The sequence below is a fragment of the Leucoraja erinacea genome, unplaced genomic scaffold (assembly GCF_028641065.1).
Source record: "Leucoraja erinacea ecotype New England unplaced genomic scaffold, Leri_hhj_1 Leri_1077S, whole genome shotgun sequence".
NCBI classification, from domain to species: Eukaryota; Metazoa; Chordata; class Chondrichthyes; order Rajiformes; family Rajidae; genus Leucoraja; species Leucoraja erinaceus.
The window spans coordinates 27,021-54,680 of record NW_026575316.1 but is presented as its reverse complement, the minus strand read 5'-3'; the positions used below and the strand labels follow the sequence as shown (position 1 = coordinate 54,680).

General features: G+C 45.7%; 1 protein-coding gene across 1 annotated transcript in view; it reads left to right on the top strand.

The window, feature by feature from the left end:
* Positions 1-310: 310 nt before the first annotated feature.
* Positions 311-27,660, top strand: part of LOC129715251 (complement C3-like) — a gene marked incomplete at its 3' end in the record, with an annotated part of 52,692 nt that continues 25,342 nt past the window's right edge. The window contains exons 1-11 of the mRNA XM_055665107.1: positions 311-520; positions 1,724-1,904; positions 3,038-3,108; positions 5,438-5,523; positions 12,100-12,182; positions 14,115-14,202; positions 15,530-15,635; positions 17,490-17,616; positions 19,776-19,891; positions 24,530-24,673; positions 27,386-27,580. Of these exons, the coding sequence (XP_055521082.1) occupies positions 1,823-1,904; positions 3,038-3,108; positions 5,438-5,523; positions 12,100-12,182; positions 14,115-14,202; positions 15,530-15,635; positions 17,490-17,616; positions 19,776-19,891; positions 24,530-24,673; positions 27,386-27,580 (1,098 nt within the window). The remainder of the gene's footprint in view (positions 521-1,723; positions 1,905-3,037; positions 3,109-5,437; positions 5,524-12,099; positions 12,183-14,114; positions 14,203-15,529; positions 15,636-17,489; positions 17,617-19,775; positions 19,892-24,529; positions 24,674-27,385; positions 27,581-27,660) is intronic.

Sequence of the window (27,660 nt, the reverse complement as noted above, 5' to 3'; positions counted from 1 at the left end):
ACACACACACACACACACACACAGTCCCACACACACACACACACACACACACACACACACACCCACACACACACACACACACACACACACACACACACACACACACACACACACACACACACACACACACACACACACACACACACACACACACAGTCCCACACACACACACACACACACACACACACACACACACACACACACACACACACACACACACACACACACACACACACACACACACACACACACACACAGTCCCACACACATACATTCACAGAAGTGTAGGGTGTCACGTTTAATTGTTTTGGCTTCTCCTGTTCCCAGATATCTGATCACTGCACCAAGCATCATTCATGTTGATGTACCAGAGAGTGTAACCGTTCAGCTACAAGGAGTCACCAAGACGATCAACGTCAAGGTCTATTTGTACGATGAAATAGACCGACAAAAAGTATCGGAAGACGTGGATTTTTCTCTATCGACACATAATGAATACCGAGAGATTAAAGAAATTGTTGTGAGTACACACCTGCATTTCTATCCCAGCTGTTATCAGGCAACTGAACCATCCCATCACACAGAACCACACTGAGTCTGAGCTACAGGGAGAGGTTGAGCAGGCTGGGACTCTATTCCATGGAGCGCAGGAGGATGAAGGGAGATCTTATAGAGGTGTATAAAATCATGAGAGGAATAGATCGGGTAGATGCACAGTCTCTTGCCCAGAGTAGGGGAATCGAGGACCAGAGGACATGGGTTTAAGGTGAAGGGGGAAAGATTTAATAGGAATCTGAGGGGTAACTTTTTCACACAAAGGGCGGTGGGTGTATGGAACAAGCTGCCAGAGGAGGTAGTTGAGGTTGGGACTATCCCAATGTTTAAGAAACAGACAGGTGCATGGATAGGACAGGATTGGATGGATAGGAGCAGGAGTATAGGAGCAGGGAGGTTCTACTGCAGTTGTACAGGGTCTTGGTGAGACCACACCTGGAGTATTGCGTACAGTTTTGGTCTCCAAATCTGAGGAAGGACATTATTGCCATAGAGGGGGTGCAGAGACGGTTCACCAGACTGATTCCTGGGATGTCAGGACTGTCTTATGAAGAAAGACTGGATAGACTTGGTTTATACTCTCTAGAATTTAGGAGATTGAGAGGGGATCTTATAGAAACTTACAAAATTCTTAAGGGGTTGGACAGGCTAGATGCAGGAAGATTGTTCCCGATGTTAGGGAAGTCCAGGACAAGGGGTCACAGCTTAAGGATAAGGGGGAAATCCTTTAAAACCGAGATGAGAAGAACTTTTTTCACAAAGAGAGTGGTGAATCTCTGGAACTCTCTGCCACAGAGGGTAGTTGAGGCCACAGTTCATTGGCTATATTTAAGAGGGAGTTAGATGTGGCCCTTGTGGCTAAGGGGATCAGGGGGTATGGAGAGAAGGGAGGTACGGGATACTGAGTTGGATGATCAGCCATGATCATATTGAATGGCGGTGCAGGCTCGAAGGGCCGAATGGCCTACTCCTGCACCTAATTTCTATGTTTCTATGTTTCTATGAATGGCGGTGCAGGCTCGAAGGGCTGAATGGCCTCTACTGCTGCACCTAATTTCTATGTTTCTATGTATCTATTACTCCAGCATTTAGTGTCTACTCATCGATTTAACCCAGTGTCTGCAGTTCATTCCTGAACTAAACTAAACATGGCTTGTACACCACACAGGCACTCTCCGCCAAAGTGAAACAGTTGGACTTGTGGCATCGCAAGACAGCGTATCTCTCGTTAGTGGCAGAGTGCTCCGAACTCTTCGCCGGGAGGAGGATGACTAAGGTCCTGCTATCTTCCAAGAAGGGCTACATATTTATCCAGACCGACAAGCCGATATACACCACGGATGAGCAAGGTGAGTGGGGCAGCAACGCATGCCTCTTCTTGCAGTTTGCATTGCGCTAGGGAGACGCGGGGATGGGAGACGAATTAGTCCATTCACTGTGTGACCATGACTCATAAGGTCATGAAGGAAAGGAGCAGCATTAGGCCATTCGGCCCATCAAATCTATTCTGCCATTCAATCGTGGCTGATCTATCTCTGAACTATTATCTAAATGGTGGCCGATTGGGAAAGGGGGAGATGCAGCGAGACCTGGGTGTCATGGTACACCAGTCATTGAAGGTAGGCATGCAGGTGCAGCAGGCAGTAAAGAAAGCGAATGGTATGTTAGCTTTCATTGCAAAAGGATTTGAGAATAGGAGCAGGGAGGTTCTACTGCAGTTGTACAGGGTCTTGGTGAGACCACACCTGGAGTATTGCGTACAGTTTTGGTCTCCAAATCTGAGGAAGGACATTATTGCCATAGAGGGAGTGCAGAGACGGTTCACCAGACTGATTCCTGGGATGTCAGGACTGTCTTATGAAGAAAGACTGGATAGACTTGGTTTATACTCTCTAGAATTTAGGAGATTGAGAGGGGATCTTATAGAAACTTACAAAATTCTTAAGGGGTTGGACAGGCTAGATGCAAGAAGATTGTTCCCGATGTTAGGGAAGTTTAAATGATAAAAACGAACCTGCCTCTACCACCTTCACTGGAAGCTCATTCCACACCGCTACCACTCTCTGAGTAAAGAAGTTCCCCCTCATGTTACCCCTAAACTTCAGTCCCTTAATTCTCATGTCATGTCCCCTTGTTTGAATCTTCCCTACTCTCAGTGGGAAAAGCTTGTCCACATCAACTCTGTCTATCCCTCTCATCATTTTAAAGACCTCTATCAAGTCCCCCCTTAACCTTCTGCGCTCCAGAGAATAAAGCCCTAACTTGTTCAACCTTTCTCTGTAACTTAGTTGTTGAAACCCAGGCAACATTCTAGTAAATCTCCTCTGTACTCTCTCTATACCCGATCTATTCCTCTCATGGTTTTATACACCTCTATAAGATCCCCCCTCATCCTCCTGCGCTCTTGACTCTTGGCTCTTGTATTGTTAGTTCTTTCATTGCCACATGTTGACTTGTTGTCTGGTTTGCCCTTGTTATACAGTGAAATACAGGATTTACACTCTGGATAACTACATGAGGCCTTCGACCGAGAGCATCAAGATCACTATTTATGTGAGTAGAGTGTCCACTCCGTCACCCTGATCTAATGTTCAATTCCACAAAGATTCTGTTCATTGTGAAGGGAATAGATCGGGTAGACAGACGCACAGAGTCTCTTGCCCAGAGTAGGGGAATCGAGGACCAGAGGACACAGGTTCAAGGTGAGGGAGGAAAGATTTAATAGGAATCTGTTAAAGGGGTAACTTTTTCACACAAAGGGTGGTGGGTGTATGGAACGAGCTGCCAGAGGAGGCAGTTGAGTCTGGGACGTGAGTCTGTGGAATTCTCTGCCTCAGAGCGCAGTGGAGGCTGGTTCTCAGGATGCTTTCAAGAGAGAGTTAGATATAGCTCTTAGTTATAGCGGAGTTAAGGGATGTGGAGAGAAGGCAGGAACGGGGTACTGATTGTAGATGGTCACATTGAATGGTGGTGCTGGCTCGAAGGGCCGAATGGCCTCCTCCTGCACCTATTGTCTATTGTCTATTGTCTGCCCTAACGTTTAAGAAACAGTTAGACAGGTACTTGGATAGGACAGGTTTGGAGGGATATGGGCCAAACGCAGGCAGGTGGGACTAGTGTAGATGGGGTATGTTGGCCTTTGTGGGGAAACTTGGGCCAAAGGGCCTGTTTCCATGCTGTATTAATCTATGACTATGACTAACAGCCTGACTCGTGTCCATAGGATTCAGTTTCCAACCTTCAGCCTGCCCAGGAGTCATCACTATTCAAGTCATTATAACCATATAACAATTACAGCACGGAAACAGGCCATCTCGACCCTACAAGTCCGTGCCGAACAACTTTTTTCCCCTTAGTCCCACCTGCCTGCACTCATACCATAACCCTCCATTCCCTTCTCATCCATATGCCTATCCAATTTATTTTTAAATGATACCAATGAACCTGCCTCCACCACTTCCACTGGGAGCTCATTCCACACCGCTACCACTCTCTGAGTAAAGAAGTTCCCCCTCATATTACCCCTAAACTTCTGTCCCTTAATTCTGAAGTCATGTCCTCTTGTTTGAATCTTCCCTATTCTCAAAGGGAAAAGCTTGTCCACATCAACTCTGTCTATCCCTCTCATCATTTTAAAAGACCTCTATCAAGTCCCCCCTTAACCTTCTGCGCTCCAGAGAAAAGACCTAACTTATTCAACCTATCTCTGTAACTTAGTTGTTGAAACCCAGGCAACATTCTAGTAAATCTCCTCTGTACTCTCTCTATTTTGTTGACATCCTTCCTATAATTGGGCGACCAAAATTGTACACCATACTCCAGATTTGGTCTCATTGCAATTTAGTTAGTTTAGTTGAGCAGAAACAGGCCCTTCGGCCCACCGAGTCCATGTCAGCCCACAGTCACCCATACACCAGACTTTAGACTTTAGAGATACAGTGTGGAAAAAGGCCCTTAGGCCCATCGAGTCCATGTCAGCCCACAATCACCCATACACCAGACTTTAGACTTTAGAGATACAGTGTGGAAACAGGCTCTTCGGCCCATCGAACCCGTGCCAACCAGCGATGACCTGCACACTCTAGGCACAATTTACAGAAGCAAATTAACCTACAAACCTGCACCTATACACAAACACACACACACACACACACACACCCCACACACACACACACACACACGACACACACACACACACACACACACACACACACACACACACACACACACACACACACACACACACACACACACACACACACACACACACACACACACACACACACACACACACACACACACACACACACACACACACACACACACACACACACACACACACACACACACACACACACACACACACACACGTACACACACACACACACACACACACACACACACACACACACACACACACACACACACACACACACACACACACACACACACACACAACACACACACACACACACACACACACACACACACGTACACACACACACACACACACACACACACACACACACACACACACACACACACACACACACACACACACACACACCACCACACACACACACACACACACACACACACACACACACACACACACACACACACACACACACACACACACACACACACACACACACACACACACACACACACACACACACACACACACACACACACACACACACACACACACACCACACACACACACACACACACACACACAGCACCATAGTCTCTTTGTGATGATGGTGTTGGCTGCGTGATATTGAGAATGCCATTACCGTCAGTGTCCTGGTGCTCACCATATTGTTCGAACAATTCTTCTTCCATTCTAAAATTAAAACCCATACCATTCTGTTGGCAGAACTCCAAGAATGTCCAGTTCTACCAACGCACGTGGAGATGCAATAAGGTCTTCAACCGACAGTTCAATATCCCAGACATCGCAGAGTAAGTCAGTCTTGCAAACAGAATTGGTCTGTAGCTTTGAAATCTCTCCCTCCCTCCCTCTCTCTCTCTCTCTCTCTCTCTCTCTCTCTCTCCCCCGTCTTTCTCCCTCTCTCCCTCTTTCTCCCTCTCTCTCTCTCTTTCCCTCTCCCTCTATCTCTCCCTTTCCATTTATTCCTCTCTCCCTCACTCTCCCTCCATTTCTCTCTCTCTCCCTCTTTACCTCTCTCTCTCTCTCTCCCTCTCTCTTTCTCCATCTCTCCCTCTTTCTCCCTCTCTCTCTCTCTCTCTTTCCCTCTCCCTCTATCTCTCCCTTTCCATTTATTCCTCTCTCCCTCACTCTCCCTCCATTTCTCTCTCTCTCCCTCTTTACCTCTCTCTCTCTCTCCCTTTCTCTCCCTCTCTCTTTCTCCCTCTTTCATAGAAACATAGAAACATAGAAATTAGGTGCAGGAGTAGGCCATTCGGCCCTTCGAGCCTGCACCGCCATTCAATATGATCATGGCTGATCATCCAACTCAGTATCCCGTACCTGCCTTCTCTCCATACCCCCTGATCCCCTTAGCCACAAGGGCCACATCTAACTCCCTCTTAAATATAGCCAATGAACTGTGGCCTCAACTACCCTCTGTGGCAGAGAGTTCCAGAGATTCACCACTCTCTGTGTGAAAAAAAGTTCTCCTCATCTCGGGTTTAAAGGATTTCCCCCTTATCCTTAAGCTGTGACCCCTTGTCCTGGACTTCCCTAACATCGGGAACATTCTTCCTGCATCTAGCCTGTACAACCCCTTAAGAATTTTGTACGTTTCTATAAGATCCCCTCTCAATCTCCTAAATTCTAGAGAGTATAAACCAAGTCTATCCAGTCTTTCTGGATTTCCCCCTTATCCTTAAGATTTCCCCCTTTCCCTCTCTCACCCTCTCCTTCTCCATTTTCCTCTCTCCCTTTTTCTCTCTCTTTCTCTCCCTCTACCTCTCCCCCTCTCTCCCTCTCTCCCTTCCTCCTCTGTGTCTCATTCTAACATGTTTACACATTTATTCAGATTCAGATTCAATTTTAATTGTCATTGTCAGTGTACAGTACAGAGACAACGAAATGCATTTAGCATCTCCCTGGAAGAGCGACATAGCAAACGATTTGAATAAATAATAATAAGTGTCCGGGGGGGGGGGGGATGGTGATTGGCAGTCACCGAGGTACGTTGTTTAGTAGATTGACAGCGGCCGGAAAGAAGCTGTTCCTCGACCTGCTGGTTCGGCAACGGAGAGACCTGTAGCGCCTCCCGGATGGTAGGAGGGTAAACAGTCCATGGTTGGGGTGAGAGCAGTCCTTGGCGATGCTGAGCGCCCTCCGCAGACAGCGCTTGCTTTGGACAGACTCAATGGAGGGGAGCGTGGAACCGGTGATGCGTTGGGCAATTTTCACCACCCTCTGCAATGCCTTCCGGTCGGAGACAGAGCAGTTGCCATACCATACTGTGATGCAGTTGGTAAGGATGCTCTCGATGGTGCAGCGGTAGAAGTTCACCAGGATCTGAGGAGACAGATGGACCTTCTTCAGTCTCCTCAGGAAGAAGAGACGCTGATGAGCCTTCTTGATCAGAGTAGAGGTATTGTGGGTCCAAGAGAGGTCATCGGAGATGTTGACTCCCAGGAACCTGAAGCTAGAAACACGTTCCACCTCCGTCCCGTTAATTCAATTCAATTCAAAATTGGCAGCTTATAAGCCGACAATATGAACATTGAATTCTCCAATTTTACTTCGGAGTCACGTGAGTGACTACGTGAAGAGCCCGCTCAGCGCGCAGGCGCGGCATTAACGCCAGCCGTGCAACAGCGGCGGAAGCTGGGGTCAAGCTCGCCAGCTGCGCTTTAAAAACGGACCGTTAGGTAAGTATACTGAGAGTGGAAAATCTAACGGAGAGGAGGGTTGAAGTTGTGTTTGGTTTTCAGAATGAGTACACAGCGAAAAAGACTCCCGAAGAGAACTGCCCCCGCTCAAACTCCACCAGAGGAGCGTTCCATTCCAGCGGGGCAGCAACCGGCGGCAGGATGGCTCATAGAGCGCTCCGCTATCCCCGACACCGAGCCAAGCCCAGTCCCGCTAATGCCTGAATGGCGGATAGAGAGAAAATCCACCAGGAAGCCAAACCGGCCGGTCATCTCCCATTCGTCGGAGGGGGACATGTCTCCACCCAAACGGAGGAGAGACAGCCACCTGAGCTGCATTCCATATAACCATATAACCATATAACTCCTCTCATCCTTCTAAACTCCAGAGTGTACAAGCCCAGCTGCTCCATTCTCTCAGCATATGACAGTCCCGCCATATAACATATAACCATATAACAATTACAGCACGGAAACAGGCCATCTCGGCCCTACAAGTCCGTGCCGAACAATTTTTTTTTCCCCTTAGTCCCACCTGCCTGCACTCATACCATAACCCTCCATTCCCTTCTCATCCATGTGCCTATCCAATTTATTTTAAAATGATACCAATCAACCTGCCTCCACCACTTCCACTGGAAGCTCATTCCACACCGCTACCAATCAATCAATCAATCAATCAACCTTTATTGTCATCTTGCAAGCAACAGTTGTACAGTGCAAAATGAAAAGACGTTTCTCCACTCTCTGAGTAAAGAAGTTCCCCCTCATATTACCCCTAAACTTCTGCCCCTTAATTCTGAAGTCATGTCCTCTTGTTTGAATCTTCCCTATTCTCAAAGGGAAAAGCTTGTCCACATCAACTCTGTCTATCCCTCTCATCATTTTAAAGACCTCTATCAAGTCCCCCCTTAACCTTCTGCGCTCCAGAGAATAAAGACCTAACTTATTCAACCTATCTCTGTAACTTAGTTGTTGAAACCCAGGCAACATTCCAGTAAATCTCCTCTGTACTCTCTCTATTTTGTTGACATCCTTCCTATAATTGGGCGACCAATATTGTACACCATACTCCAGCTCTTGGAGCAGATGCTCCACCGGGATATGCAGCAAGAGCGCTCCCGGGGAGGAAGGTCAGGCACCTTCTCCACAGTGTCTTGTGCACTGCCCTCTGCTCCCTCATTACTGGAGGCTAGCATTGGTGACCAGGGCTGGGCTGGTCTGCAACAGGGGCAGGCGGACGGGTTCGGGAGTATGCAAGGGGTGCAGGAGCAGGAAGAGCTGCTGGGTGTGGATTGGATTGGATTGGATTGGATTACTAAATTGGATTAGCAAGTACGCAGATGATACCAAGATAGGGCGTGTTGTGGATAATGAAGAGGATTTCCAAAGTCTACAGAGTGATTTAGGCCATTTGGAAAAATGGGCTGAAAGATGGCAGATGGAGTTTAATGCTGATAAATGTGAGGTGCTACACCTTGGCAGGACAAATCAAAATAGGACGTACATGGTAAATGGTAGGGAATTGAAGAATACAGTTGAACAGAGGGCATCTGGGTATAACCGTGCATAGTTCCTTGAAGGTGGAATCTCATATAGATAGGGTGGTAAAGAAAGCTTTTGGTATGCTAGCCTTTATAAATCAGAGCATTGAGTATAGAAGCTGGGATGTAATGTTAAAATTGTACAAGGCATTGGTGAGAGCAAATCTGGAGTATGGTGTACAATTTTGGTCGCCCAATTATAGGAAGGATGTCAACAAAATAGAGAGAGTACAGGGGAGATTTACTAGAATGTTGCCTGGGTTTCAACAACTAAGTTACAGAGATAGGTTGAATAAGTTATGTCTTTATTCTCTGGAGCGCAGAAGGTTAAGGGGGGACTTGATAGAGGTCTTTAAAATGATGAGAGGGATAGACAGAGTTGATGTGGACAAGCTTTTCCCTTTGAGAATAGGGAAGATTCAAACAAGGGGACATGACTTCAGAATTAAGGGACAGAAGTTTAGGGGTAATATGAGGGGGAACTTCTTTACTCAGAGAGTGGTAGCGGTGTGGAATGAGCTTCCAGTGGAAGTGGTGGAGGCAGGTCCATTGGTATCATTTAAAAATAAATTGGATAGGCATATGGATGGGAAGGGAATGGAGGGTTATGGTATGAGTGCAGGCAGGTGGGACTAAGGGGAAAAAAATTTTGTTCGGCACGGACTTGTAGGGCCGAGATGGCCTGTTTCCGTGCTGTAATTGTTATATGGTTATATGGTGTGGTGGACCGCTTTGTAGCAACCCCACGGGCTGGAAGAGCGCTGGAACCAAGAATGGCGGCCAGCATCAACCATCTTTTAAACAAGCCCTTACAGGAAAAGGTGCTCTCTGAGGCACTAGAACTATACACAGCACCAGAAAACTGTGAGGCCCTCAAAGTGAAAAGTGTAAACAGCTAAATCTGGGGGCACATGGGGTCACACATCCGTACCCAAGAATTAAAGCTACAGCGGACCCTCAGGCTCCTGACGTCGGCCATCACAGCCTTTGCTCGTTCCGTGGAAAGTATGGAGATGGATACCTGCCAGCAGGATGTACTGGCATTAATGTACAACACGCAGTTTGAGATCAACAATCTCCGGCGGGAAATCATAAGACCTGCCCTCAATCCCAAATTTGCTGGGTTGTGCAGAGCCCCAGCTGCAGAGACGGACGCTCTGCTATTTGGGAAAGACCTCAATAAAAAACCGAGGGACATAGAAACATAGAAACATAGAAATTAGGTGCAGGAGTAGGCCATTCGGCCCTTCGAGCCTGCACCGCCATTCAATATGATCATGGCTGATCATCCAACTCAGTATCCCGTACCTGCCTTCTCTCCATACCCTCTGATCCCCTTAGCCACAAGGGCCACATCTAACTCCCTCTTAAATATAGCCAATGAACTGTGGCCTCAACTACCCTCTGTGGCAGAGAGTTCCAGAGATTCACCACTCTCTGTGTGAAAAAAGTTCTTCTCATCTCAGTTTTAAAGAATTTCCCCCTTATCCTTAAACTGTGACCCCTTGTCCTGGACTTCCCTAACATCGGGAACAATCTTCCTGCATCTAGCCTGTCCAACCCCTTAAGAATTTTGTAAGTTTCTATAAGATCCCCTCTCAATCTCCTAAATTCTAGAGAGTATAAACCAAGTCTATCCAGTCTTTCTTCATAAGACAGTCCTGCCATCCCAGGAATCAGTCTGGTGAACCGTCTCTGCACTCCCTCTATGGCAATAATGTCCTTCCTCAGATTTGGAGACCAAAACTGTACGCAATACTCCAGGTGTGGTCTCACCAAAACCCTGTACAACTGCAGTAGAACCTCCCTGCTCCTATACTCAAATCCTCTTGCTATGAAAGCTAGTGTGCGGGGATCGCTGGTCGGCACGGATTCAATGGGCCGAAGGGCCTGTTTCCGCGCTGTATCTCTAAAACTAACAACACTTCCTACAATCTCCGTCAATATAATTTACCAGCTAGATATTAATAGACACAAAACGCTGGAGTAACTCAGCGGGACAGGCAGCATCTCTGGAGCGAAGGAATGGGTGACGTTTCGGGTCGAGACCCTTCTTCAGACTGAGGGTCAGGGGAGAGGGAAACGAGAGATGTAGACGGTCCTTTGGGCAAATGAATGAAAGATATGCAAACAGCGGCAATAAATCAAGGACATGTGGAGCCCACAATGGTCCATTGTGGGCTGTGGGATAGGCGATAGCAAGTTATACAGACAGTGAAACTCAACAGGATGACAGTGAAACTAGTACATCGATGGGTGCTGGAGGGGATGGAGAGAGAGGGAAAGCAAGGGTTACTTGAAGTTAGAGAATTCAATGTTCATACCGCTGGGGTGTAAGCTGCCCAAGCGAAATATGAGGCGCTGCTCCTCCAATTAGCGCTGGGCCTCACTCTGACAGTGGAGGAGGCCCAGGACAGAAAGGTCAGTGTGGGAATGGGAGGGGGAGTTGAAGTGTTTGGCAACCGGGAGATCAGGTAGCCTCGAAACGTCACCCATTCCTTCTCTCCAGAGATGCTGCCTGACCCGCTGAGTTACTCCAGCAGTTTGTGTCCATCTTCAGTATAAACCAGTCTGTGCAGCCATCTTACACAGCAAGATATTAACGTTGAGAGAGTACGGAGGAGATTTACTAGAATGTTGCCTGGGTTTCAACAACTAAGTTACAGTGATAGGTTGAATAAGTTAGGTCTTTATTCTCTGGAGCGCAGAAGGTTAAGGGGGGACCTGATAGAGGTCGTTAAAATGATGAGAGGGATAGACAGAGTTGATGTGGACAAGCTTTTCCCTTTGAGAATAGGGAAGATTCAAACAAGAGGACATGACTTCAGAATTAAGGGACAGAAGTTTAGGGGTAATATGAGGGGGAACTTCTTTACTCAGAGAGTGGTAGCGGTGTGGAATGAGCTTCCAGTGGAAGTGGTGGAGGCAGGTTCATTGGTATCATTTAAAAATAAATTGGATAGGCATATGGATGAGAAGGGAATGGAGGGTTATGGTATGAGTGCAGGCAGGTGGGACTAAGGGGAAAAAAAAAATTTGTTCGGCACGGACTTGTAGGGCCGAGATGGCCTGTTTCCGTGCTGTAATTGATATATGGTTATATGGTTGAGTGTAAAGTCTAATCTTGCTTCTCTCTTCCAAACAGGCCAGGGAACTGGCGGATTGATGCAGAGTTGAACGATTTTCCGATGTCCCGTGTTTCCGCTGAATTTGAAGTCAAGGAATTTGGTGACTATCTGCTTGATTGATTTTTTTTCCATTTATGTCTTAATTTTAATCTTTTGAAATCCATTCAAATCACAGTCAAAAATCTGGAGAATTGTTAACATGTTAAATTCATATCGAGACGTTTTTTGTTGCAGGTTAAGGCAAGGATCATAAGGCAAACTCAAACAGACATAACGGACATTCATTGCAAAAGGATTTGAGTATAGGAGCAGGGAGGTTCTACTGCAGTTGTACAGGGTCTTGGTGAGACCACACCTGGAGTATTGCGTACAGTTTTGGTCTCCAAATCTGAGGAAGGACATTATTGCCATAGAGGGAGTGCAGAGACGGTTCACCAGACTGATTCCTGGGATGTCAGGACTGTCTTATGAAGAAACACTGGATAGACTTGGTTTATACTCTCTAGAATTTAGGAGATTGAGAGGGGATCTTATAGAAACTTACAAAATTCTTAAGGGGTTGGACAGGCTAGATGCAGGAAGATTGTTCCCGATGTTAGGGAAGTCCAGGACAAGGGGCCACAGCTTAAGGATAAGGGGGAAATCCTTTAAAACCGAGATGAGAAGAACTTTTTTCACACAGAGAGTGGTGAATCTCTGGAACTCTCTGCCACAGAGAGTAGTTGAGGCCAGTTCATTGGCTATATTTAAGAGGGAGTTAGATGTGGCCCTTGTGGCTAAAGGGATCAGGGGGTATGGAGAGAAGGCAGGTACGGGATACTGAGTTGGATGATCAGCCATGATCATATTGAATGGCGAATGGTGCAGGCTCGAAGGGCCGAATGGCCTCTACTCCTGCACCTAATTTCTATGTCTCTATGTTTCTATAATCTGTTTTTAAACCAGTCTCATCAATTGGTCCTGAATGTCATAAACAAAGCAATTACTATCTTAATATAACTTCCTCGTGAGCTACATTATAATCGAAACAGATTACAGGCAAAATAGAAAGGGATTGTCTTTGGCTGGGAATTAAATGTTGCTTGTAATAGCATGGACAGGAAATAAGGAGCAGGAAATCATTGATGTATTCAGCCACTGCAACACACGGAAACAGGCCATCTCGACCCTTCTAGTCCGTGCCGAACACATAATCTCCCCTAGTCCCATATACCTGCGCTCAGACCATAACCCTCCATTCCCTTCCCATCCATATAACTATCCAATTTATTTTTAAATGATAAAAACGAACCTGCCTCCACCACCTTCCACTGGAAGCTCATTCCACACAGCCACCACTCTCTGAGTAAAGAAGTTCCCCCTCATGTTACCCCTAAACTTCAGTCCCTTAATTCTCAAGTCATGTCCTCTTGTTTGAATCTTCCCTACTCTCAGTGGGAAAAGCTTTTCCACGTCAACTCTGTCTATCCCTCTCATCATTTTAAAAACCTTTATCAAGTCCCCCCTTAACCTTCTGCGCTCCAAAGAATAAAGCCCTAACTTGTTCAACCTTTCTCTGTAACTTAGTTGCTGGAACCCAGGCAACATTCTAGTAAATTAATTAAGGGACAGAAGTTTAGGGGTAATATGAGGGGGAACTTCTTTACTCAGAGAGTGGTGGCGGTGTGGAATGAGCTTCCAGTGGAAGTGGTGGAGGCAGGTTCATTGGTATCATTTAAAAATAAATTGGATAGGCATATGGATGAGAAGGGAATGGAGGGTTATGGTATGAGTGCAGGCAGGTGGGACTAAGGCGAAATAAAATTTGTTCGGCACGGACTTGTAGGGCCGAGATGGCCTGTTTCCGTGCTGTAATTGTTATATGGTTATATATGGTTAAATCTCCTCTGTACTCTCTCTATTTTGTTGACCCTCTGTACTCTCTCTATTTTGTTGACCCTCTGTACTCTCTCTATTTTGTTCACAAATAATAATTGTTGACAAATAAATACCATCAATAAATGTTTTGTTTAATCAAAAAATTGTTTCAAAGTTTTGCCCAGTTTCAAAGTCGAGCTGAGGTCTGAAGAAATGTATTATCTGATCTCAAGAGAGGAATTTCGATTCAAAATCGCGGCAAGGTCAGTGAGACCAGATTCATCTGCTGTTTTTATACCTCTTATAAGTTCATTAGTTATAAGTAGTTATAATTAGTTCAGTGGGGCGGCACGGTGGCGCAGTTGTAGAGTTGCTGCCTCACAGCACCAGAGACCCGAGTTCAATCCTGACTACGGAGAGCATTGAGTATAGAAGTTGGGATGTAATGTTAAAATTGTACGAGGCATTGGTGAGACCAAATCTGGAGTATGGTGTACAAATTTGGTCGCCCAATTATAGGAAGGATGTCAACAAAATAGAGAGAGTACAGAGGAGATTTACTAGAATGTTGCCTGGGTTTCAACAACTAAGTTACAGAGATAGGTTGAATAAGTTAGGTCTTTATTCTCTGGAGCGCAGAAGGTTAAGGGGGGACTTGATAGAGGTCTTTAAAATGATGAGAGGGATAGACAGAGTTGATGTGGACAAGCTTTTCCCTTTGAGAATAGGGAAGATTCAAACAAGAGGACATGACTTCAGAATTAAGGGACAGAAGTTTAGGGGTAATATGAGGGGGAACTTCTTTACTCAGAGAGTGGTAGCGGTGTGGAATGAGCTTCCAGTGGAAGTGGTGGAGGCAGGTTCATTGGTATCATTTAAAAATAAATTGGATAGGCATATGGATGAGAAGGGAATGGAGGGTTATGGTATGAGTGCAGGCAGGTGGGACTAAGGGGAAAAAAAAAGTTGTTCGGCACAGACTTGTAGGGCCGAGATGGCCTGTTTCCGTGCTGTAATTGTTATATGGTTATATGGTTATATGGTGCAGGAAAAGGCCATTCGGCCCTGCGAGCCAGCACCGCCATTCAATGTGATCATGGCTGATCATCCACAATCAGTACCCCGTTCCTGCCTTCTCCCCATATCCCCTGACTCCGCAATTTTTAAGAGCCCTATCTATTTCTCTCTTGAAATTATCCAGAGAACTGATCACATTGAATGGCGGTGCTGGCTCGCAGGGCCGAATGGCCTTTTCCTGCACCATATAACCATATAACAATTACAGCACGGAAACAGGCCATCTTCCCTATTCTCAAAGGGAAAAGCTTGTCCACATCAACTCTGTCTATCCCTCTCATCATTTTAAAGACCTCTATCAAGTCCCCCCTTAACCTTCTGCGCTCCATAGAATAAAGACCTAACTTATTCAACCTATTGTCTATTGTCTACTGTCTACCGCTGCGCCACCGTGCCGCTCCTAATATACCAGCCTGAATTTCTATGACGTGAGATTTCTGTGGAGGGCGATCATTGTGTCACAGCGGTACAGCCCAGGTATATGTGTCCTCACCTGTGGCCTCTCTCTTGTAGCCACACGTTTGGGAAGACAGTGACGGGAATGGCGTACGTGAGATTCGCCATCATGGACGATGGGAAGCAAAAAATCTATCTCCGGGGGCTGGAGCAACAACTCGAGGTGCGTAGATATCCTGCCGAACACTCACACCCCTGTCTGTAAGAGGTTCACAAGTTATAGGGGTAGAATTAGGCCTTTTGGCCCATCAGGTCTACTCCGCCATTCAATCATGGCTGATCTCTGCCTCCTAATCCCAGTTTCCTGCCTGCTCCCCGTAACATAGAAACATAGAAACATAGAAATTAGGTGCAGGAGTAGAGGCCATTCAACCCTTCGAGCCTGCACCGCCATTCAATATGATCATGGCTGATCATCCAACTCAGTATCCCGTACCTGCCTTCTCTCCATACCCCCTGATCCCCTTAGCCACAAGGGCCACATCTAACTCCCTCTTATATATAGCCAATGAACTGGCCTCAACTACCCTCTGTGGCAGAGAGTTCCAGAGATTCACCACTCTCTGTGTGAAAAAAGTTCTCCTCATCTCGGTTTTAAAGGATTTCCCCCTTATCCTTAAGCTGTGACCCCTTGTCCTGGACTTCCCCAATATCGGGAACAATCTTCCTGCATCTAGCCTGTCCAACCCCTTAAGAATTTTGTAAGTTTCTATAAGATCCCCTCTCAATCTCCTAAATTCTAGAGAGTATAAACCAAGTCTATCCAGTCTTTCTTCATAAGACAGTCCTGACATCCCAGGAATCAGTCTGGTGAACCTTCTCTGCACTCCCTCTATGGCAATAATGTCCTTCCTCAGATTTGGAGACCAAAACTGCACGCAATACTCCAGGTGTGGTCTCACCAAGACCCTGTACAACTGCAGTAGAACCTCCCTGCTCCTATACTCAAATCCTTTTGCAATGAAAGGTAACATACCATTCGCTTTCTTTACTGCCTGCTGCACCTGCATGCCTACCTTCAATGACTGGTGTACCATGACACCCAGGTCTCGCTGCATCTCCCCCTTTCCCAATCGGCCACCATTTAGATAATAGTCTGCTTTCCCGTTTTTGCCACCAAAATGGATAACCTCACATTTATCCACATTATACATGGAATCTCATGTAGATAGGGTGGTAAAGAAAGCTTTTGGTGTGCTGCCCTTTATAAATCAGAGCATTGAGTATAGAAGTTGGGATGTAATGTTAAAATTTTATAAGGCATTGGTGAGGCCAATTCTGGAGTATGGTGTACAATTTTGGTCGCCTAATTATAGGAAGGATGTCAACAAAATAGAGAGAGTACAGAGGAGATTTACTAAAATGTTGCCTGGGTTTCAGCAACTAAGTTACAGAGAAAGATTGAACAAGTTAGGGCTTTATTCTTTGGAGCGCAGAAGGTTAAGGGGGGACTTGATAGAGGTTTTTAAAATGATGAGAGGGATAGACAGAGTTGACGTGGAAAAGCTTTTCCCACTGAGAGTAGGGAAGATTCAAACAAGGGGACATGACATGAGAATTAAGGGACTGAAGTTTAGGGGTAACATGAGGGGAAACTTCTTTACTCAGAGAGTGGTAGCTGTGTGGAATGAGCTTCCAGTGAAGGTGGTGGAGGCAGGTTCGTTTTTATCATTTAAAAATAAATTGGATAGTTATATGGATGGGAAGGGAATGGAGGGTTATGGTCTGAGCGCAGGTATATGGGACTAGGGGAGATTATGTGTTCGGCACGGACTAGAAGGGTCGAGATGGCCTGTTTCCGTGCTGTAATTGTTATATGGTTATATGGTTATATGTTATATGGTTATACTGCAATTTATCCACATTATACTGAAGAAGGGTCCCAACCCGAAACGTCGCCCGTTCCTTCTCTCCAGAGATGCCGCATGGCCCGCTGAGTGACCCGGGTTTTTTGTGTCTATCTTCGGTGTAAACCAGCATCTGCAGTTCCTTCCTAGATATTTGTTCTTGTTTTTAGATGAAGAGCGGAGAGGCAGTATCTTCCGTAAAGAGCCGGGATATATCGGAAAGTTACTCTTCGAAACCTTTGAGTGAGCTTGTGGGTCACCGCCTCTACATAGCCGTAACCGTCTTTGAAATATCCAGTAAGTGAGATCACTAATGCGCTTCAAACAGTCGCTCATCGATTGAGAGCAAAGTCTTCAATTCTTCAGACCTAGGAGCAGAATCACAGACAGCTAATTCCAGATCAAGTCAAGTCAAGTCAAGTCAAGTTTATTTGTCACATACACATACGAGATGTGCAGTGAAATGAAAGTGGCAATGCTCGCGGACTTTTGTGCAAAAGACAAACAACAAAACAACCAAACAAATTATAAACACAATCATAACACACATATTCTTTTCCATAATAAATAATGGAAGGAAAAACGTTCTGTAGAGTTAGTCCCTGGTGAGAAAGGCGTTTACAGTCCGAATTGCCTCTGGGAAGAAACTCCTTCTCAACCTCTCCGTTCTCACCGCATGGCAACGGAGGCGTTTGCCTGACCGTAGCAGCTGGAACAGTCCGTTGCAGGGGTGGAAGAGGTCTCTCATGATTTTGTTTGCTCTGGAGTTGCACCTCCTGTTGTATAGTTCCTGCAGGGGGGTGAGTGAAGTTCCCATAGTGCGTTCGGCCGAACGCACTACTCTCTGCAGAGCCTTCTTGTCCTTGGCAGAGCAATTCCCAAACCAGATGGTAATGTTCCCGGACAAGATGCTTTCCACCGCCGCTGCGTAGAAGCACTGGAGGATCCTCGGAGACACTCTGAATTTCCTCAATTGCCTGAGGTGGTAAAGGCGCTGCCTTGCCTTACTCACCAGTGCTGAGGCGTGTGATGCCCATGTCATATCCTCAGAGATGTGGACTCCCAGATATTTAAAACAGTTCACCCTATCCACAGGATCCCCATTTATACTCAATGGAGTGTACGTCCTCGGATGATGTGCCCTCCTAAAGTCCATGATCAGCTCCTTCCTTACACCCCAGCGGTACGAATACTGAAGATGGACACAAAAAGCTGGAATAGCTCAGCGGGACAGGCAGCATTTCTGGTTGAGAAGGGATGGGTAAAGTCACCATTCTTTCTCTACAGAGATGCTCTCTGTCCCGCTGAGCTACTCCAGCTTTTTGAGCCTATCTTCGGCTTAAACCAGCATCTGCAGTTCCTTCCTACTCTTTCTGTCCTGGGCCTCCTCCACTGTCAGAGTGAGGCCCAGCGCTAATTGGAGGAACAGCACCTCATATTTCGCTTGGGCAGCTTACACCCCAGCGGTATGAACATTGACTTCTCTAACTTCAAGTAACCCTTGCTTTCCCTCTCTCTCCATCCCTCCCCCACCCTAGTTCTCCGACCATTCTGATTGCCTCCCTGATTAAACTATATCGCTGTTTAAGAAGGAACTGCAGATGCTGGAACAATCGAAGGTAGACATAAATGTTGGAGAAACTCAGCGGGTGAGGCTGCATTTATGGAGCGAAGGAATATGTGACATTTCGGGCCGAGACCCTTCCTCAGACTGATGTGCTTTGGTTGTCACCTTGTTAGCTTTCATTGCAAAAGGATTTGAGTATAGGAGCAGGGAGGTTCTACTGCAGTTGTACAGGGTCTTGGTGAGACCACACCTGAGTATTGCGTACAGTTTTGGTCTCCAAATCTGAGGAAGGACATTATTGCCATAGAGGGAGTGCAGAGACGGTTCACCAGACTGATTCCTGGGATGTCAGGACTGTCTTATGAAGAAAGACTGGATAGACTTGGTTTATACTCTCTAGAATTTAGAAGATTGAGAGGGGATCTTATAGAAACTTACAAAATTCTTAAGGGGTTGGACAGGCTAGATGCAGGAAGATTGTTCCCGATGTTGGGGAAGTCCAGGACAAGGGGTCACAGCTTAAGGATAAGGGGGAAATCCTTTAAAAACCGAGATGAGAAGAACTTTTTTCACACAGAGAGTGGTGAATCTCTGGAACTCTCTGCCACAGAGGGTAGTTGAGGCCACAGTTCATTGGCTATATTTAAGAGGGAGTTAGATGTGGCCCTTGTGGCTAAGGGGATCAGGGTGTATGGAGAGAAGGCAGGTACGGGATACTGAGTTGGATGATCAGCCATGATCATATTGAATGGCGGTGCAGGCTCGAAGGGCCGAATGGCCTACTCCTGCACCTAATTTCTATGTTTCTATGTTTCTATCTTCGATGTAAACCAGCATCTGTGGTTGCTACCCACACATTTAGTCACTGCTTGCTCCTGTTTTGCTGCAGGTGGGCTCATGGAGGAACTGGAGATTAGCAACATCAAGTTCGTATCCTCCCCGTACATCATCGACCTATCGAGGACACTCAGCTACTTCACCCCTCAGCTGCCATTCAGTGTTCTGGTGAGTATTACCTCAGCCAGCTGCAACTAAGTGTATCGTGCCCCATGAAATGTATACACTGGAATTTAGAAGGATGATAGGGGAACCTTATGGAAACATGGAAGATTATTGAGGGATTGGACATGCTGGAGGCAGGAAACATGTTCCCGATGTTGGGGGGAGTCCAGAACCAGGGGACAACTTGTTGCAGAGAAAGGTTGAACAAGTTGAGTATAGAAGTTGGGATGTAATGTTAAAATTGTACAAGGCATTGGTGAGGCCAATTCTGGAGTATGATGTACAATTTTGGTCGCCTAATTATAGGAAGGATGTCAACAAAATAGAGAGAGTACAGAGGAGATTTACTAGAATGTTGCCTGGGTTTCAGCAACTAAGTTACAGAGAAAGGTTGAACAAGTTAGGGCTTTATTCTCTGGAGCGCAGAAGGTTAAGGGGGGACTTGATAGAGGTTTTTAAAATGATGAGAGGGATAGACAGAGTTGACGTGGAAAAGCTTTTCCCACTGAGAGTAGGGAAGATTCAAACAAGGGGACATGACATGAGAATTAAGGGACTGAAGTTTAGGGGTAACATGAGGGGGAACTTCTTTACTCAGAGAGTGGTAGCTGTGTGGAATGAGCTTCCAGTGAAGGTGGTGGAGGCAGGTTCGTTTTTATCATTTAAAAATAAATTGGATAGTTATATGGACGGGAAGGGAATGGAGGGTTATGGTCTGAGCGCAGGTATATGGGACTAGGGGAGATTATGTGTTCGGCACGGACTAGAAGGGTCGAGATGGCCTGTTTCCGTGCTGTAATTGTTATATGGTTATATGGTTTAAATTTGAAGAATAAGGGGTCGGCCATTTAGAACGGAGACGAGGAAACACTTTTTCACAAAGAGAGTTGTGAATCTGTGGAATTCTCTGCGTCAGTAGAGGCCGATTCTCTGGATGCTTTCAAGAGAGAGTCAGATAGAGCTGTTAAAGACAGTAGAGTTATAGGATATGGGATATGGGGAGGCAGGAACGGGGTACTGATTGTAGATGATCAGCCATGATCACATTGAATGGGCTAATTCAATGTGATCACCTATTGTCTATTGTCTATTGAAATGTTCATTCATAAAATCATAAGTTCATAATTTCGGAAGTTCTGAGATGCACAGTAAAGAACTATCCACTCTCGTCAGGTAGAAGGATAGAAGCTTCACAAGTTCACATCATAGATGTAGGTATGTTACAAAACCTACCTGAATCGTCATTAGGAATCTGCCCTCAGCCATGGCCGCAATTTTGGCGCTGTTTGGAGGGGGCGGGTTTAAAACGCGATTTTTACTAGGCTGTACTAATCGCACATGTTCAGCCTAGTAAATCATTAACGAAAAATCGCTGCAAGACCCGGTCGCAAAAGGTATTATTAGTTTTATAGGCCTCGATAATATAGTTCTAATAGTTTTAAAATTACTGTCTCATTCCGCAACCTCTCGCAGCCCCAGTTTTATAGAGCAAACAATTAAAGGTATGTACCTTATTTTTACATTAAATGGGGCATATATATAACCCTGAATATCAAGTTATCTATAGCGAGTAGCTCATTTTGGGCTTTTTATATCCCGCAGTATTTTTCTCGGCATTTGAGGGCACTAATCCAGCGCTATGTCAACGTTCTAAACCAGCGCGTTCCACATGAACCCACTAGAAAGCCGATTTAAATGGGCATTTATTTACAGCAATTGAACACTAAATTCCTTCCATTTGGCCTATAAATTAATGTAAATTAGATATAAAAATCATGTTATATTGTGAATTATTTGTGAATAATCTTTGGACACTTAGGCTATTTAAAAATGTTAATCTTTCCTTAAGAAATGGGCGTTTGACTGTCCAAGATCACAGCTTTTTTGTAATGTCCATTGAAAATCAATAGGGAACAAGATGCTAATTTCCGAGTATGAAAATGGTCATAACTTTTTTAATACTTGAGATATGAAAGTGAATTTGGTGTCAAATTAAACTTATTATTATGCTTTATCTGATGGGATAAATTGCAGACTTGATTTTTTAAATCTCAAAATTTTGTAACATTGCTAATAGATGCAGAATAAGGCCATTCGGCCCATCAAGTCTACTCCACCATTCAATCATGGCTGATCTATTTCTCCCTTCTAACGCCATTCTCCTGCTTTCACCCTATAACCCCTGACACCGATACTGATCAACAATCTATCTATCTCTGCCTTAAAAATATCCACTGAAGGCCTCCACAGCCGTCTGTGGCAAAGAATACCACAGATTGAATGAGGTAATGAAGAGGATTTCCAAAGTCTACAGAGTGATTTAGGCCATTTGGAAAAATGGGCTGAAAGATGGCAGATGGAGTTTAATGCTGATAAATGTGAGGTGCTACACCTTGGCAGGACAAATCAAAATAGGACGTACATGGTAAATGGTAGGGAATTGAAGAATACAGTTGAACAGAGGGATCTGGGAATAACCGTGCATAGTTCCTTGAAGGTGGAATTTCATATAGATAGGGTGGTAAAGAAAGCTTTTGGTATGCTAGCCTTTATAAATCAGAGCATTGAGTATAGAAGCTGGGATGTAATGTTAAAATTGTACAAGGCATTGGTGAGACCAAATCTGGAGTATGGTGTACAATTTTGGTCGCCTAATTATAGGAAGGATGTCAGCAAAATAGAGAGAGTACAGAGGAGATTTACTAGAATGTTGCCTGGGTTTCAACAACTAAGTTACAGAGATAGGTTGAATAAGTTAGGTCTTTATTCTCTGGAGCGCAGAAGGTTAAGGGGGGGGCTTGATAGAGGTCTTTAAAATGATGAGAGGGATAGACAGAGTTGATGTGGACAAGCTTTTCCCTTTGAGAATAGGGAAGATTCAAACAAGAGGACATGACTTCAGAATGAAGGGACAGAAGTTTAGGGGTAATATGATGGGGAACTTCTTTACTCAGAGAGTGATAGCGGTGTGGAATGAGCTTCCAGTGGAAGTGGTGGAGGCAGGTTCATTGGTATCATTTAAAACTAAATTGGATAGGCATATGGATGAGAAGGGAATGGAGGGTTATGGTATGAGTGCAGGCAGGTGGGACTAAGGGGGAAAAAAAATTGTTCGGCACGGACCTGTAGGGCCGAGATGGCCTGTATCCGTGCTGTAATTGTTATATGGTTATATGGTTATTAGATTCACCACCCACTGACTGAAGAAATTCCCCTTCATCTTTCGAAAGGAACGTCCTTTTATTCTGAGGCTATGACGTGCAGACAGTCAAGGGTTTGTCTTGGAATCTCATTAAGGGCTGAAGGGCCTGTGCCTGCACTGTGCTGCGTTCAATTCTACAAAGCTTAAATTGATGGAAAATCTCAATGAAAATGGAATTGAAAGGAACTGCAGATGCCGGTCTATACAAAAGATAGGCCCAAAGTGCTGGAGTAACTCAGGGGGGCCAGGCAGCATGTCTGGACAACATATAACTTTTTAGAATTTTTTTTTAGTTTAGAAAATGATTTTTGGGAAAGTAAAATCCATTTTCTACAGATATGCTGCCTGAGTTATTCCAGCACTGTGTGGCTCTCTTTAAAAATCGCAAAGACTACATCAACATTGAGTTCAGTTTTAGTTTAGTTTAGTTTACATTTCATAGAAACATAGAAACATAGAAATTAGGTGCAGGAGTAGGCCATTCGGCCCTTCGAGCCTGCACCGCCATTCAATATGATCATGGCTGATCATCCAACTCAGTATCCCGTACCTGCCTTCTCTCCATACCCCCTAATCCCCTTAGCCACAAGGACCACATCTAACTCCCTCTTAAATATAGCCAATGAACTGGCCTCAACTACCCTCTGTGGCAGAGAGTTCCAGAGATTCACCACTCTCTGTGTGAAAAAAAGTTCTTCTCATCTCGGTTTTAAAGGATTTCCCCCTTATCCTTAAGCTGTGACCCCTTGTCCTGGACTTCCCCAACATCGGGAACAATCTTCCTGCATCTAGCCTGTCCAACCCCTTAAGAATTGTGTAAGTTTCTATAAGATCCCCTCTCAATCTCCTAAATTCTAGAGAGTATAAACCAAGTCTATCCAGTCTTTCTTCATAAGACAGTCCTGACATCCCAGGAATCAGTCTGGTGAACCTTCTCTGCACTCCCTCTATGGCAATAATGTCCTTCCTCAGATTTGGAGACCAAAACTGTACGCAATACTCCAGGTGTGGTCTCACCAAGACCCTGTACAACTGCAGTAGAACCTCCCTGCTCCTATACTCAAATCCTTTTGCAATGAAAGCTAACATACCATTCGCTTTCTTTACTGCCTGCTGCACCTGCATGCCTACCTTCAATGACTGGTGTACCATGACACCCAGGTCTCACTGCATCTCCCCCTTTCCCAATCGGCCACCGTTTAGATAATAGTCTGCTTTCCCGAGAAAGCATGAATGGGGAATTGATTTTGTAGTGATGGGCCATGATCATATAGAATGGCTCTAAGGGCCACCTATTTTCTCTGCGTCTATGAGAAGAGGGAGTGAGACTGGTCCTTGGTTCTGCTGGTGGCCTTGCCGAGGCAGCATGAGGTGTATCTGGGGATCCCGGCGACTCGACTGGAAGCTTTGCTGACGTCCGCTGTGGGTTTATGTTGCAGGTCCGGATAACTTATCCTGATGGGTCTCCTGCTAACAACGTCCCGGTCTGGCTAGAGGAACTCGGGAGTTTAAAAACAAATAAGGATGGAATGGTTTTGTTATCAATGTCACCGCCATCCAACACAGAGACATTTGACATCAAGGTAAGAAAATAATGTGAGCAATAGAGTGGTCAAAAAGACTTTCAGCACATTGGCCTTCATCAGCCAGAGTATTGAGAATAGAAGTTGGGAGGTCATGTTGCAGTTGGAAAGACGTTGGTGAGTCCGCATTTAGAGTATTGTGTTCAATTCTGGGCACTGTGTTAAGCAAAAGATGTTGTCCCACCAGCCACAGTCAAGAATGTTTTATTGTCATATAGAAACATAGAAACATTGAAATTAGGTGCAGCAGTAGGCCATTCGGCCCTTCGAGCCTGCACCATTCGCCATTCAATATGATCATGGCTGATCATCCAACTCAGTATCCCGTACCTGCCTTCTCTCCATACCCCCGATCCCCTTAGCCACAAGGGCCACATCTAACTCCCTCTTAAATATAGCCAATGAACTGTGGCCTCAACTACCCTCTGTGGCAGAGAGTTCCAGAGATTCACCACTCTCTGTGTGAAAAAAGTTCTTCTCATCTCGGTTTTAAAGGATTTCCCCTTTATCCTTAAGCTGTGACCCCTTGTCCTGGACTTCCCTAACATCGGGAACAAATCTTCCTGCATCTAGCCTGTCCAACCCCTTAAGAATTTTGTAAGTTTCTATAAGATCCCCTCTCAATCTCCTAAATTCTAGAGAGTATAAACCAAGTCTATCCAGTCTTTCTTCATAAGACAGTCCTGACATCCCAGGAATCAGTCTGGTGAACCTTCTCTGCACTCCCTCTATGGCAATAATGTCCTTCCTCAGATTTGGAGACCAAAACTGTACGCAATACTCCAGGTGTGGTCTCACCAAGACCCTGTATAACTGCAGTAGAACCTCCCTGCTCCTATACTCAAATCCTCTTGCTATGAAAGCCAACATACCATTCGCTTTCTTTACTGCCTGCTGCACGCTTAGATTCAAGCATGCTTAGATTCAAGCATCTAAGCTATAGGGAGAGGTTGAGTAGGCTGGGACTCTATCCCCTGGAATGCAGGAGGATGAAGGGGTGATCTTATACAGGTGTATAAAATCATGAGATGAACAGATCGGGTAGATGCACAGAGTCTCTTGCCCAGAGTTGGGGAAATCGAGGACCTGAGGACATAGGTTTGAGGTAAAGGGGGAAAGATTTAATAGGAATCTGAGGGTAACTTTGTTCAAGAAAAAGTTTGTGGGTGTATGGAACGAGCTGCCAGAGAAGGTAGTTGGGGCAGTGACTATGGCATAGGTTATGTTTGGAGGGATTTGGGCCGATCACAGACAGGTTGTGGGACTAGTGTAGCTGGGACATGTTGGCTGGTGTCGCAAGTTAGGCCAAAGGGCCTGTTTCCGCACCATATGACTCTATGGCTAAATGGGGTGGCTGGTAGGACAACTTCCTGACACAGAGAGTGGTGCGGCCTGGAACGAGCTACCAGGGGTGGTGGTGGAGGCAGATAACCCTAACCCAATCCAACCCAACTCAACCCAACTTAAGAAGGGTCTCAAACCAAAACATCACTCATTCCTTCTCTCCAGAGATGCTGCCTGACCCGCTGAGTTACTCCAGCATTTTGTGTCTATCGTCAACCCAATTCAAACCATTTTAACCCAACCCAACTTAACTCACCCCAACCAAACTCAACCCAAACAACCCAATTCGAACCAACCCAACCCAGCCCAACTCAATCAAACCAACCCAACCCAACTCAACCCAACCCAACCCAACTCAAACTCAAACCAACCCAACCCAACTCAACCCAACTCAACCCAACCCAACCCAACCCAGCCCAACCCAACTCAAACTCAAACCAACCCAACCCAACCCAACCCAACCCAACCCCAACCCAACCTCAACCCAACCCAACCCAGCCCAGCTCAACCCAACTCAAACCAATCCATACCAACCCAGCCCAACTCAATCAAACTCAAACCAACCCAACCCAAACCATCCCAACCCAACTCAACCCAACCCAACCCAACTCAACCCAACCCAACCACCCCAACCCAACCCAACCCAACCCAACCCAACTCAACCCAACCCAAACCAACCCAACCCAGCCCAGCCCAACCCAACTCAAAACAACCCAACCCAACCCAACCAACCCACCCAGCCCAGCTAAACCCAACTCCTCAACTCAACCCAACCCAACTCAACCTAACTCAAACCAACCCAACCCAATCTAACCTAACCCAATCTAACTCAAACCAACCAAACTCATCCCAACCCATATCAATTCTACCCAATCAAATGCAGCCCACCCAACTCAACCCAACGTAACCCATCCCAACTCACCCCATCCCAACCCAACCTAACCAAACCCAACCTAACCTAACCCAACCCAACCCAACATTACCCAACCCATCCCAACCCAACCCAACCTAACCAAATCCACTTAACCCAACACAACCCCTCAACCCAAACCAACCCAACTCATCCCCACTCAACTCAACCCAACATAACCCAACCCAACTCAATCCAACCCACAACCCAACACAACCCAACTCAACTCATTCAACCCAACCAAATCCAACTCAACCCAACCAAATCCAACTCAACACCCCCCAACCCAATGCAACTCAACCCACTCAACCCAACCCAACCCAACCCAACCCAACCCAAATCTTACCCCAACACCCCAACCAACAAAACTCAACCCAATGCAAAAAAACTCAACGGAACCCAACCCAACCCAACCCAACCCAACCCAAAACCTAAACCAACAAAAAACTCTCTGCCAGGTATTCGCTGGAGATCAGAAGGACGGGGAGATCAGTGAAGCACAGAAGAAAATTCAAATGTACCAGTCAGAGAACAAGAACTATCTCCACATTTCGGTGCCACCGAATGTGCTTGATCCTGAGAGCTCGCTGTCTGCTGATATCAGCGCCATTACAGCACCGAATGCTGGGGCAGTCGAGTTCTATTACTTTCTGGTGAGTGCCAATATTCTCATTGCCTTCTGCATTCAAAGTTAGTAACAAGATTCACACCAATGTACAGTGACAATGGTGCT